The sequence below is a fragment of the Mauremys reevesii genome, linkage group 11 (genome assembly GCF_016161935.1).
Source record: "Mauremys reevesii isolate NIE-2019 linkage group 11, ASM1616193v1, whole genome shotgun sequence".
In the NCBI taxonomy this organism is placed as follows: Eukaryota; Metazoa; Chordata; order Testudines; family Geoemydidae; genus Mauremys; species Mauremys reevesii.
The window spans coordinates 8126800-8141634 of record NC_052633.1 but is presented as its reverse complement, the minus strand read 5'-3'; the positions used below and the strand labels follow the sequence as shown (position 1 = coordinate 8141634).

The following is a 14835-nucleotide window of genomic DNA, read 5'->3' as shown; positions in this document are numbered from 1 at the left end:
ATGCATCCCACAATGTGTTACCTGGGCCACAGCACTGGCTGGCTGGCCCAGACCCCTGCTGCGTGGCTGCCCCAGGCCCTGGAGTTTGCGGGGCCGGGCAGCTGCCCAGACCCCAACCCAGCTATGCTAGGGCAGCCTGGCCCACTCTGCGCCAGAGAGGCGGGAACCTCTCGGACCCCAGCACACAAGCCTGCCTTCATCACACAGCTGAGCTGGTTTGCAGCTCTGAGCTAATCGGGCAGCATGCAGTCCACAGGTTGCGGGTTGAGAACTGCTGCTCGACTGCTACTTTCCCAACAGCTCTGGGCTCTCTCATCGGGAAAGACGTTAACCTGGGTGATCACCAACAGATCTAGGCACCTGAGCTAGCTTAGTCCAGGTGTAAGCGTTCCCACAAAGCCATACTGTGCCCTCAAAGCTTCTACACTTCCCCAGGCAGCTCTGGGGCCATAGCCCAGGGTTCTTTGTGCAAAGAAGCTTTAGGGTTCTTTCCCAGACGATTGTGGGAGAATCTCTCTGTACCTTGCAAAGAATTGTGGGAAGGCATGGGAGAATTATCTACACTTGAATGATCTTGCCTGCATCCTCACAGCAAAACTGGTGGATTCCAGCCAGAGTTGAAGTGGAACCCGGGCTCTAATGCGCAGACTCAGTCAAGTAAATTAGCCTGGGCTTAACACACCTACAAACCTGTTTTTTTTGCATAGATGGTGGGGTGGAGGATGACTAGTTAAAACCCAGATTCAGCTTGCAGTAAAGAAAGACCCCCGGGTATGTCTACACTGAAATTAAACACCCGCGGCTGGCCTGGGTCAGCTGACTCAGGCTTGTGGGGGTCAGGCTACAGCACTGTTTAACTGCAGTGCAGATGTTCAGGCTCAGGCTGGGGTCTGGGCTCTGGGACCCTCCCCCTTCACTCAAACCATGACCGAGGTCTCTGGGCACAACCAGAAATAACCATCCATGAACAGATTTCTATGAAAATCTTTTCTTCTGTAGTAGCTTTTTCAACTGTAGCCTAGAATGCCTCCGTTAAATTCATCTTTAGTGCGTTTCCAATGAAGTCTGTGGAAATTAACGGCGAATTTGGCTACATATATTTTATTGTGTTCTAATCCAAATAGTTGGAGAGATTTCCAGATTTGCAAGATGATCTTTAGCACCACTGATAAAACACTGTCACTGTCTTTACTGAAATGTCCATATTTATGGTTAGTACAGTATATGTTTGAGGATATCAGTATTGCTGGGTGTTTCGTAACAGATTAGTTGCTTCCTACAAAAGATTTATGCACAAGGGTGTGTTTCTAAATAAGATGTTATTGTTCTAAGGTTCCTGAGCTGTTTGCATGAACAAAATAATGGGCTGTGACTAACTTTCTATTATAAGCCTTATTTTGAAACACGCCTTTCTCCACAAAATTCCTCCAAATAAATTCATTCTGCATGAAATTTCTCCTCTGTGGTTGGGACACTAAACATCCCTGTATTCACACCTTACACATGATTGTAATAATCTTTGTACATAATATGCCTTGTCAGGTATCACTTTGTATTATGTATGTACGTGGTGGGTATAAAGAGATATGGACACATGCAGGAATGTTAACTAAAATATTTTTAAGCCAAGTATGTAAGGCGAGTTGTTAAATGGGTCAATCTTAAACTATGGGCTTGGCTACACTTGCAAGTTAGAGCGCATTAAAGCAGTCCCAGGCGCCCTAACTCATGACCCGTCCACACTGGCAAGGCACTTAGAGCGCCTGGACTCTGCAGCTGGAGCGTTCCTGGTAATCCACCTCCATGAGAAGCATAACACTTGCTGCACCTCGGCTGAAACGCCCCAGCATCAGTGTGAACAAGGTGTTACATTACAGCAGGGGTCCCTGCCATGGCGCCCGCGGGGGCATCTAAATGTGCCTGCGTCCTGGCCGGCGGTGGAGCGTCCACCAAAATGCCGCCGAATTTCTGTGGTGACACCTCTCGATGACGCCGCTTGCTGCTGACAAGCAACGTCATTGAGGGGCGTCGCTGCCGAAATGCTGCAGAAATTCGGCAGCATTTCAGCAGCTGCTCCACCGCTGCCACAGTCCTTCGTCTGGCGCCCACCAGATGAAAAGGTTGGGGGACCACTGCATTACGGCGCTGTGATCGGCCTCCGGAAAAATGACCCATAATCCCCTTAAGTCAAGTGGCCACTCTTCCTATTGTTTTGGAATCGGCTGCAGGAATGCGGATATGCACTTTCAGAGCTCCGGGACAAAACAACCATTAGTGTGGAATGTTGCTTGCTGTGAGTGAGGCTGTGGCTACACTTAGCACTTCAAAGCGCTGCTGCGGTAGCGCTGCCGCGGCAGCGCTTTGAAGCGCTAAGTGTAGTCAAAGCACCAGCGCTGGGAGAGAGCTCTCCCAGCGCTGTCCATACTCCACCTCCCTGTGGGGAATAACGGACAGCGCTGGGAGCCGCGCTCCCAGCGCTGGGGCTTTGACCACACTGGCGCTTTGCAGCGCCACAATTTGCAGCGCTGGAGAGGGTGTGTTTTCACACCCTGCTGCAGCGCTGCAAATCTGTAAGTGTAGCCAAGCCCTGAGAGAGAGAGAGAGAGAGAGAGAGAGAGAGGTGGGAGGAGGGAGGTCTGCTGTTGTCTGAACTTACAAGACAGCATGCTGACATACTCTCAGCTCTCCAAAAACCCACTGTTTCTCCCCCCCACATACACACAACACACTCACTGTCCACACCACCTCCCTCCCCCTCCCCCTTTTGAAAAGCACATTGCAGCCCCTTGCCTGCTGGGATAGCTACCACAATGCACTGCTCTCTGTGGCACTGGAAGAGCTGCTAATATGACCATGCAAGTGCACTGGAATCTGACAATGTGGACACACTGCAGCGCTTTCCCTACTGCGCTCTCTGAGGGCTGGTTTAACTCACAGCGTTCTACATCTGCAAGTGTAGCCATGCCCAAAGGAATGTGTGTTTTCCTCAATTTTACATATAAGCAGCAAACAGACATCAAGCAAATGAGGGATGGAGGCAAACCTCACACTAGCAAGTGGCATCTACACCCAGCAGGAGAGAGAGAAGCGTGGTCTCAAAGAATTCATTTCAACGGTTTACTGGTCTATAAAGACAGGGGACTGAACCTCAAGTGGTAAGCAACTGAAACAACAAATTGTATACAACATTACTGCAATGTAAGCGCACAGAGTGAGGTCTTCTCTCAAAGATAATGCCACACTGGTGATTAATAGCACTGTGAAATGTATATATTAACACTACAGAAGGAATTATGGATACTCATTAATATTATGTTTTAAAGCATGTGGCTGAAGAAAGGAAAGAACAGTTCCCACCCAGACAGGTTACCTCACAGCTATGTAAATTAATCTAGGTGTGACCAGAAACAATGGAAGCTGCATTTACATGGAGATCAGCAGAGGGATAGTATCAGAGGGGTAGCCGTGTTAGTCTGGTTCTGTAGAAGCAGCAAAGAATCCTGTGGCACCTTATAGACTAACAGATGTTTTGTAGCATGAGCTTTCGTGGGTGAACACCCACTTCTTCGGATGCAAGCAGTGGAAATTATGGATAGGACACTCACAGGAAGGGTAAAGCAACTGAGTATTATCATGCTTCTTGAAACAAAATCATTTAACTTTTGGTGATATAAACAAGGACAGAAGCCATCGTTGGCATCCATCACTAGACAGACACAAGAAAATATAGCTCTTACAAGCCGAGAACGATGGGTCCTTCAACTCTCACTAAATATTAAAAACAGTAAGGCATTGATTCAAAGAGAGCCATTTAAGTATACAGAGCAGCGTTTCTCAAACTGGGGGTCCTGACCAAAAAGGAGATTGCAAGTCTATTGTGTGTGGGGGGCGGGTCATGGCATTGCAACCCTTACTCTTGTGCTGCCTTCAGAGGTGGGCGGCGCTGGCCAGGCACTCAGCTCTGAAGGCAGTACTGCCACCAGCAGCAGCAGAGAAGTAAGGGCAGCATATTGAACAGTTGCCAGGGTCTAAGATGGATGCCTTGTCCCCCTCAAACCTGAAGAGTTACTCATTGCTGTGGGTGAAACATGCATAGTCAGTGTCCCCCCCAAAGCTTCTCAGACACACACACACACATGCACCAGAATACATTCCATGCCTCCCCGTTTCAGAGCCTCTGGTCTAGTACAGACACTTTGGGGTGTGACCTGCACGCATGGGAACTATGATAGCAAAACATTGTGAGGCACTCAGTGTTACAGGTAAGAGGTGACAACTCTGCACTGGTCTGGACTGAACCCCATAATGTGACAGTGGTCTCTTGCAACAGGTGATTTTGTTTTTAACTAAATCCAACATGAATCAGACAAGACATTTGAAACATACAGGATAAGACAGACAAGGGGTTTTCATTTTCTGAAAAATGTTTAACTGTTCTGAAACATCACCCCAGAAACAAACTCCAAACAGGCTTATCTACCTGTACTTGACAAAAACAACCATGCAAGAACAACTGATTTTGGGGAAGGTTTTACGCTTCATTTCAGAGTCATTTCTACAGACTTCTGAATCTTTCAGTAGCCCATGAGCTCCCCCTTGAAGCTTCTAAGGACCATTCTCAGCTGGTATGAAATACTCCTGCATGGCTCAAGAAGCTGCCTCACTTCTCATAGACTCAAACTTTAAAACCAGAAGGGACCATCAAGATCTTCTAGTCTGACCGCCTGCACATTGTAGGCCACGGAACCTCACCCACCCACCCTAACCTCTGGCTGAGTTACTGAAGGACTCAAATCATGATTTAAAGACTTCAAATGACAGAGAATCCACCACTTACATTAGTTTAAACCTCCAAGTGACCCATGCTCCACAGGAAGGCGAAAACCCCTCAGGGTCTCTGCCAATCTGACCCAGGGGAAAATTCCTTCCCGACCCAAAACATGGCAATTGGTTAGACCCTGAGCATGCGGGCAAAACCCACCAGACACACATCTGGGAAAGAATTCTCTGTAGTAACTCAGAGCCCTCCCCATCTAATGTCCCATCACCAGCCGCTGGAGATATTTGCTGCTAGCAGTCACAGATTGCCTACAATGAGCAGGAACGCAGTTTCATCTTACCATCCCCTCCGTAAACTTATCAAGCTCAGTCTTGACACCAGTTAGGTTTTTTTCCCTCACTGCTCCCCTTGAAAGGCTGTTCCAGAACTTCAGTCCTCTGATGGTTAGAAACCATCTAATTTCAAGACTAAACTTGTTGATGTCCAGTTTATAGCCATTTATTCTTGTGTCCACATTGGTGCTTAACTTATATAACTCCTCCCCCTCCCTAGTATTTATCCCTCTGATGTATTTACAGAGAGCAATCATATCTCCCCTCAGCCTTCGTTTGGTTAGGCTAAAAAAAAAAAAACAAGCTCTTTGAGTCTCCTCCAATAAGGCAGGTTTTCCAGTCCTTCGATCATCCTAGTAGCCCTTCTCTGCACCTGTTCCAGTTTGAATTCATCTTTCTTAGACACAATATTCCAGATGAAGTCTCACCAGTGCCTTGTATAATGATACTACCACTTCCCTGTCTCTACTAGTAATACCACGCGTGATGAATCCTAACACTGCATTAGCCTTTTTCACAGCTGAATCACACTGGCAGCTCATAGTCATCCTGTGATCAACCAATACATTCAGGTCTTTCTCCTCCTCTATCCCTTCCAACCAGTAAATTCCCATCTTACAGCAAAAATTCTTGCTGTTAGTTCAACTTGTGAGTTGAAGCATCTCAATAATTCCACCAGGGGCAGGGAAGGCAGGCACCAGATGCAGCATGGTCAAGTGCACCGAGCAGAGAGCTGGGAGCCAGGAACACCTGAATTTTATTCCCAGCTGTGTGACAGTGTGGATTTAATAATATTGTATTGTATCTTTCTCCTGCCTGCTGACCACCCAAGTTAGCTCTTCCTCCTAATCTGCCCCATTTCCCTTGCAGATTTACTGAAGGACTATTTCCATAGCAATAGATTATGATTTAATGAAAGAACAAAAAATTATGGTATCACTAAATCCAGGCAAGACTAAGGGGATAACCATAGGAGAACTGTCCCCTATATACACTCAGATGTTGTGATATGAAGTGTGAAAGGAAATGTAGAAGAACATCACACCACAGATTAAGAGGCTTGGGTAATCATTAAAAAGACTGTAGAAGTAACTTTGCTTGATTTGTTAAGAATACCTTTACCCAGCGTAACAAGATGGCTTGCCCTTTAAATGGAATCGGGCCTACCCCTAATCAGCTGTCTCCCAGCTGGTGTTATGTGGTCAGAGATCAGGTAATAGTTTGAAGATCACCTGGTCCTCATTAGAGGTAGCAAGAGACAATTAGGGGGAGAGTTGCAAGGAGCAGGAGTGCTTCTGCAGATATTCCCCAATCAGGGAAAAGAACATAATTGATAGGAGGAACTTGTGTTCAACAACTTTAATGTTAAATAAATAAACCTGAAGCACTGAAGAAAAGGGACTGGAATCCTGCAGCTAGAGAGTTCCTTGGTGCACAGGTCAGTAGCACAGCCTACTGGCTAAATGACACCTTCAGACATTAAGGATTCAGACTTGCTGCCTTTCCATCTGTTTACATGGCCATCATATTCCTCAGACAGTGTTACAAATTAAGTTTCTTTTTGCAGATAGGGACTTACATCTTTTGTGGATATAGCCTTGTTGAAACATCGCCTCCATGAACACAAAGTCGCTGTAGATGGAGCGTTCCATCACTACACCTTGTCCTATGATTACAAACAGGTTCTAATCATGAAAGGCTCAATAAAACTATGCCACAACAACATCTCAAGTCATCTCTATTAGATCATAAGCAACAGTCAGGTTCTTACAGTTACATAATCTTGGAACACACTCATATCTGGGCAAGTTAACGTATCAAAATTATTAAAGATTTCACCCCTCAACATATCAGGCATATGTTCAAACAAACATACATCTCTAGCACCACTGAACGTACCAATTGATCAATTCTATTCATGTTTTTATAGCACACCTATCACCATGATATCCAAATGCCTTCCAATGATGCAATAAGCAACACATCATGAGGAGACCCCATCTGAAATGTAGTTTGTTAATGTGAAGGCAAGTATATTATTGTTCCTCCTTATAGGAAAGAGCTCTCGTGTCTAAAATACACTCAAACACTACAGTGAGGGCTACCCTAGAAATACATGTAACAAACATAGCAGGTGCCAGATGGCTGAGTTAATGCTGCTGCTGGAACCTTAGTTAAGGTACAAAAGTGGAAATGGAAATAGCAACTTCTTACCTAACCAATCTGTTCCGCTCATTTGCTTACTTTACACTGATTATAATAAGATTGTTATTTTTTTCATCTCTGTTAATGAGGCAAATCTGATACAGCTATAGAAGAGGGAGACTTTTTTTTCTGGTTTACACATCATCACAGAATCTGTATTCCTGGTGATGTGTGAGCCAGAAACACCACAGCTTAACTTTCAGGTTCCAGGTCAAGCTTGCAGGACTGAATGTTAGAAAAACCACTTTCCTGCCCCCTAAGCTTCCAGATCAATTCTGCTTAGACATAGAGTGGCCACATGTAAGGACCCTTACAAGGCAATGTGCATTTTTATCCTGAAAGATGACTGTACAATTGGAGTTGTGTATTTTTGGACTTTGATTTTAACTGTGCCACCTTAATGATTATATTCAAAAAGCCACATTAACAGGTCTAAGTGAACTTCCCTCTGGAAAATTCTGCCAAGTTGACCTGACAGATTACCAACCTGACTCTGCTCTCCCCCTGAAAGAGCTTTATAAAAAGGACTATTCAAAAACTAATGGAATAATGAGATTTTATATTTTAAAATACAGCTATGGGGGGCAGTCAAACTGTAAAAGGCATCTTAATCATTTTAACAACTCTAGAATCCAAATTCACCAATTAATTTAGAAACAAAGCTTAACCTGTAGACAGGAGGAGCTCCAGTGCGTCGGAATACTGTAAAACACGATTAGTGTACAACCAGGCTTGTAGGCGATATGAATTTCCATCAGGACATTTAGGATCATTGTAAAATTTCTCTAGATTACAATGGCCATTAAATTTCTCATCCAGTAGTGTTCCATCTCCTGTGACCCTGTCCAAATAATGCACATCTGCTTCTGGGAAATACTGCATACCTGAGACAAAGAGGAATCAAGATCATAAAATTGTTTGCTTTGGTTTAAAATAGACATTTCCGATTCATTTTAGTTATTTTTAAAACTGTAGTTTAAAGTGACATTATTTTATTTACAGGCATGCATACATAACTCATCTCCACAAGTTATGAGCAAAATATTACTACACAATGATCTCCAATAAATTTCATCATGCCATCATGATTAGAGATGCACAACCAAGTTAAGAATATCTTTCAGTTTCTTCTTCCTTCTTCAAAATGGCCTCTAAACTGTTGTTCTGAGCAGCTGTTTCCCTGTCCACCCTTCTTATAACCCCAATCTATTGCTGAGAGAACATCCTTACTGCAGTGTAACCTAAGACAACCTACTGAGAAAACTCCCACTGACTTCCCTAGGGCCAGGATTTCTTCCACCAACACCCCTACAATTGCCCACACATTTGGAAAATGTGACATCCAGAAATCCCAGTGTGCCATATATTTGGTATTCTCATTGCCAGTCAAACCACTATATTAACTGCAGCAGCAAAGAACTATTCAAGCCACCCCAAACCACTGATACTTGATGAATCAGTGCCTTTGCTTGTACAAGGATTGCAATGTATTATGTTCCATAAAATATTATAGAGGACAGAAAAAGAGTCAGCCATACCTAGCTTTTCTGCTATTTGTTGTGCAAGTTCGCCCTTTCCAGAAGATAAGTTGCCATCTACAGTAAAGATTTTGCTGTATTTATTGAACTTTTTAGTAGTTCTCTCTCCCAGCATATAAAACAACCAACCATACCGCAACTTCTGCTGAGCGCTCACGTGAATATTTGCCTGCAAGAAAACACAACTAAGCTAATGAATTCAAGTTGTAGATTTTAACATAACATTTATATTAATACGACACAGAGGCTCCAATCAGGATTAATGCCTTTATTAGTGTGTATAGTGCCTAACACAATTAAAGGCATCATTCCTGCCTTGGAGTGTTTAGCATTTTAGGACCTGATCTTGTAATCTGATCCATGAGAGTACAACTATCTGCCCTGCAGACCTGATTGTAGAATCAAATGATTAAATTTGTTTAACTGTAGTATAACCCAGGAAGTGAAAAAATATTATCTAATAAAAATCAGGAGTGATTTACACTGATTGAATATATTACCACAAAACAGAACTTGGCCAGAAGAAAAGGATTGATATCCCTAGTCTAAAATGTGCCAAAAGATCTTTAATGACTTATTTTAAGGGACAATTTATTTACTATGGACTAACATATTTAGGGATCTAAAGGCGGAAGACGCCTGGGATTACTTCAGGTTGAAGTTGCAGGAGCTGTCAGAGGCCTGTATCCCAAGAAAGGGAAAACGGGTCGTAGGTAGCAGTTTTAGACCGAGCTGGATGAGCAAGTGTCTCAGAGGGGTGATTAAGAAAAAACAGAAAGCGTACAAGGAGTGGAAAATGGGAGGGATCAGCAAAGAAACCTACCTTATTGAGGTCAGAGGGTGTAGGGAAGCAGTGAGAAAGGCAAAGAGCCGGGTGGAGATAGACCTAGCGAAGGGTATTAAAACCAATAGCAAAAGGTTTTTTAGCCATATAAATAGGAAGAAAACCAAGAGGGAAGAAGTGGGACTGCTTAAAACTTTAAACGGAGTGGAGATTAGGGATAATCTTGGCATGGCACAATATCTAAACGAATATTTTGCCTCGGTCTTTAATGAGGCTAATGAAGGGCTAAGGAATCGTGGTAGAGGGATTGATGGGAATGAAGATATGGGGGTAGACATTACGGTATCTGAGGTAGAAGCCAAACTTGAACAGCTTAACGGAAGTAAATCGGGGGGCCCGGATAATCTTCATCCTAGAATATTAAGGGAATTGGCGAGTGAAATTGCAAGCCCGTTAGCGATGATTTTTAATAAATCTCTAAACTCGGGGGTTGTACCGTTCGACTGGAGATTAGCTAATATAGTTCCTATATTCAAGAAGGGGAAAAAAAGTGACCCTGGTAACTACAGGCCTGTTAGTTTAACATCTGTAGTATGCAAAGTCATGGAAAAAATTATAAAGGAGAGAGTGGTTACGGACCTTGAGGCCGATGGCAACAGGGACAAATTACAGCATGGTTTTACGAAAGGTAGATCGTGTCAAACCAACCTGATCTCCTTCTTTGAGAAAGTAACAGATTTTTTAGACAAGGGAAATGCGGTGGATCTAATATATCTGGATTTCAGTAAGGCGTTTGATACGGTACCGCATGAGGAATTACTGGTTAAATTGGAAAAGATGGGGATCGAAATGAAAATCCAGAGGTGGATAAGGAGCTGGTTAAAGGGGAGACTGCAGAGGGTCGTATTGAAGGGTGATCTGTCGGGTTGGAGGGGGGTTACCAGTGGAGTTCCTCAAGGTTCGGTTTTGGGTCCGATTTTATTCAATCTATTTATCGCTGACCTCGGAACCAAAAGTAGGAGTGGGCTGATAAAGTTTGCGGATGACACCAAGTTGGGAAGTATTGCCAATTCTGAAAAGGATCGGGATATCCTCCAGGGAGATTTGGATGACCTTGTAAACTGGAGTATTAGTAACAGGATGAAATTCAATAATGAGAAGTGTAAGGTTATGCATTTAGGGATGACTAACAAGAATTTTAGTTATAAGCTGGGGATGCACCGGTTGGAAGTAACGGAGGAGGAGAAGGACCTAGGAGTCCTGGTTGATCGTAGGATGACTATGAGTAGGCAATGTGATGTGGCCGTTAAAAAAGCTAATGCGGTCTTGGGATGCATTAGGCGAGGTATTTCTAGTAGAGATAAGGAGGTGCTAGTCCCGTTATATAAGGCATTGGTGAGACCTCATTTGGAGTATTGTGTGCAGTTTTGGTCTCCCATGTTTAAGAAGGATAAATTCAAACTGGAACGGGTACAAAGAAGGGCCACTAGAATGATCCGAGGAATGGAAGGCCTGTCGTATGAAAGGAGACTTGAGGAGCTCGGTTTGTTTTCCTTAACCAAAAAAGGATAAGAGGAGATATGATTGCACTCTTTAAATATATCAGAGGGATAAATACCAGGGAAGGAGAGGAATTATTTCAGCTCAGTGCTAATGTGAACACGAGGACAAACGGATATAAATTGTCAGTTAGGAAATTTAGGCTTGAAATTAGACGAAGGTTTCTAACCATCAGAGGAGTACAATTCTGGAACAGCCTACCGAGGGAAACAGTGGGGGGCGAAGGACCTCCATGACTTTAAGATTAAGCTGGATAAGTTTATGGAGGGGATGGTATGATAGGATAACGGGTTTAGTCAATAGGTCAATAACGTGCCACACTGGTAATTAGTATAAAGGGTCAATGTTGGGATACTGTTAGCCTTTTCCAGAGGGTCTGGCTGGAGAGTCTTGCCCGCATGCTCGGGGTTCAGCTGATCGCCATATTTGGGGTCGGGAAGGAATTTTCCTCCAGGGTAGATTGGCAGTGGCCCTGGAGGTTTTTCGCCTTCCTCCGAAGCATGGGGCAGGGGTCGCTTGCTGGTGGATTATCTGTTACTTGAAGTCTTTAAGTAATTATTTGGAGCATTCAACAGCAGAGTCAAGGGAGAGAATTAGTTCAGGAGTGGGTGGATCGGCTTATGTGGCCTGCATCTTGCAGGAGGTCAGACTAGATGATCATAATGGTCCCTTCTGATCTTGAATTCTATGATTCTATGATACTACTAATTTTATACATATCTACATCCACTACTCAGGCCAGAAGAGACCATCCTGATCATCTTGTCGGACCTTCTGCTTGCCAGACCACAGAACCTCACACAGTAATTTCTGCATCTGTTGAACCATAGCATATATTTCAGAAAGACATACAGATTTGTTTTAAAGATTTCAAGCAATGGAGAAACCACCACATCCTTAGGTAAGTTGTTCTAATGGTCAATTGCCTTCACTATTAAACATTTGCTCCCAATTTCTACTCCAAAATTGTCAAGCTCCAACTTCCAACCACTGGATCTCCTTATGTCCCTTTTTCTGCTAGGATTAAAGGGCCATCTATTACCAACAATTGCTTCCCCGTGTTCATACCTGCAGACAATGATCAAGTCACCTCTTGACTTTCCTTTGACTAAACTAAATAGATTGAGTTTCTTTAGTCTCTCATTGTAAGGCAGGTTTCCAGATCTCTAATGATTCTTGGAGTTCTTGTCTGAACTCATTCCAGTTTTTCCAATTCCCTTTTGAAGTGTGGACATCAAGACTGTACAAAGCATTCTGGTAATGCTCCCACTGGTACTACATACAGAGTCCGTGGGTATCCATGGACCATTTCTGCGGATAGCAGCGCAGATGCCAATACAAGTTTTGTATCCACACAGGGCTCGGATGGTGAGAGCCGGGCGGGCAACTATGAGGAACGGCAGCACAGATCCTCCACCTGCCCTGGGCGGGAGTCTGGGGCGCAGGGACACTGAACGAGGGGCTGCTCAGGCCCCCTGCCCAAGGTAGGTGGAGGGTCCGCCACAGCTCCGCCCAGCTGCCCACCCAGCTCTTATCGTGGCCAGGTCTGGGAGAACCACGCTGGCAGTTGTGGGGAGCCTGGGTCTCTCCACCTGCCCTGGGCGGGAGGCTGGGACACTGCCCGTGGGCTGCTCAGGACCCCCAGGGCAGGTGGAAGCTCTGCCGTGGCTCCCCACAGCTGCCAGCGTGGCTCTCCCAGACCCAGCTCCAGACAGGAGCCGCAGCCTGGCCAGAGTAAGAGCTGGGTGGGCAGCTGTGGAGAGCCTGGGTCTCTCCCCCTGCCCTGGGTAGGGGGCCTGAGAAGCCCCCGGGCAGCTCCACAGGTCTCTCCCTCCCAGGCCAGCATGAAGCTCAGCCATGGAGCTGTTGTGGACCCTTCACCTGCCCGCGGTGCATCACTAGTTGTCTCATCACCATCAAAAAGAACAGGCAAGAATATTGTGTATTTAGACTGGTAAAAATGAACAACATGTTTGTAAGACTCTTAAATGTAGAGTTCAGGCTAGTCTCTAAGAATAAAGAAAATAAATAGCGCTTTGCAACTCTATAGTACTCTCCACCCAAAGCTTTCTAAACACCTTCCAAACATGGGTGAATCAAGCCTCAAGTCTTTGGAATAGTACCCTCGTGTATCAGGGGCTCCATTTTACAAATAAAAAGCTGGGTTGGACTTGTGACATGACTTGTGAAAAGAAATCTGTATCAGAGCAAAGAGCAGAATGCGGATTCTCTGACTCCCAGCCCTGTGCCTTAATAACAAAACCATTTTTCCTGTCCAGGTGATCTGTTAATGATTACATGTAACATGTAGCCAAATTCTTAGAAAACACAAGGAATGTCTTCAGATTTGTAATGAATTCCAGGTTAGAATATGAATTAAGTTCACCTAGATGCGTGCGTGCATATTTTATCTAGATCTATATAATGTGGGTGCCAAACATGAATTTTATAAAGGATCCTCGTGTCAATTTTTTCACTCTAGTCTGAACCCTTGCAAAAGGTCGAGTTGCAGCACTTCTGTGGTATCCAGTCACTTGTGACAGCAAGACGAGATCCCGATCCTGTACCCTTCCCCAGGATTATTACTAAACACAGCGTGAGGTAACATTTGAAGGACGCAAGAAGTCATAGAATTTAAGGCCAGAAAGAACGAGTCCCACCTCTTGTAGATCACAGACCACCGCCCCGCACACTAAACCCAGCCACCAAAACGAGACCGAAGTATCACCGCCTACAAACGCCTAGACTGTTACGCGCCACAGGAGGGGCCGAGCTGCACCAGCGCCCGCGGCCCCCCACAATGGCAGGGCCCGGCAGGGTCGCTGCCCGTGAGCCCTGGGGGAAACTCCCCCCGCCCCGCGCGGGGGCCTGTCAGAGCCTGAGCAGGGGGGCGGGGGCCGGGCCCGCCAGGCGCTGCACGGAGCTAACGAGGGGCCCGCCCCGCCCTAGGGCACGGGACGCCGCGAGCCCCCCGCCCCGCCTCACCACTCGCAGGGCGCCGAGCCCCAGGCGGCCCCGAGCGGCCGCAGCCCCCGGGCGGGCGAGTCTCGCCAGGCGCAAGGACATCGCGGACCCAGCGCAGCAGCTGGACGACGCTCTTCCGCTGCGACCAACGCGACGCCGGCGGCGGAAGGCCCCACAGTCGGGGACCTAACCGGCTGCGGCGCGGAGATGACGTAGGAAGACCTGGTGCATAGGTGGCTGCGGCGAGCGCCTGAGTGGAGAGGGTGAGTTATGGGCGAGGCGCCTGCTCCCAGTCCCTCCTCCGCTTGGTTCCTCTCCCCTGACCAGCTTCCTGCGCCACGGGGAGTGTCTCGTTTGGCCGGGTAGGGGGAGCTCCGGTCCCCGCTGCGCCCCCGCGGGCCGGGCCGGAGCATGGCCCCTCCCTGCGGGCTGGAAGGGGGGGCCAGGCCCCAGGAGACCCACGTTCAAGTCCCTGCTCTGCCACAGGCTCCCCCGAGACCTTGGCCAAAGCACCAGATACAATGTATCTGTGCCTCAGTTTCCCCAAGTGACCCATGGGGACAGCAGCACTGTCAAGAGCAGGGCAGGCTCAGCTGCTACACTGATGGGGTCGGGGGATAAAGTATCTGTGGGACAGGGTGTAATGATCACCATGCACTCCCTATGTCGGGG

At 46.2% G+C, this 14835-nt stretch overlaps 1 protein-coding gene across 2 annotated transcripts in view; it reads right to left on the bottom strand.

Annotated features, from left to right (window-relative positions):
• Positions 1 to 14399, bottom strand: part of NDUFA10 (NADH:ubiquinone oxidoreductase subunit A10) — a 58545-nt gene extending 44146 nt beyond the window's left edge. Inside the window, exons 1-4 of one of the 2 annotated variants that reach the window (XM_039494119.1) lie at positions 14185 to 14399; positions 8856 to 9024; positions 7986 to 8201; positions 6692 to 6778 (exon numbers count right to left, since the gene is read on the bottom strand). In XM_039494119.1, coding sequence (XP_039350053.1) covers positions 6692 to 6778; positions 7986 to 8201; positions 8856 to 9024; positions 14185 to 14265 — 553 coding nt within the window. In that variant the 5' untranslated portion in view covers positions 14266 to 14399. The remainder of the gene's footprint in view (positions 1 to 6691; positions 6779 to 7985; positions 8202 to 8855; positions 9025 to 14184) is intronic. The other variant, XM_039494118.1, reaches the window with a different exon arrangement.
• Between the last annotated feature and the right edge of the window lie 436 nt (positions 14400 to 14835).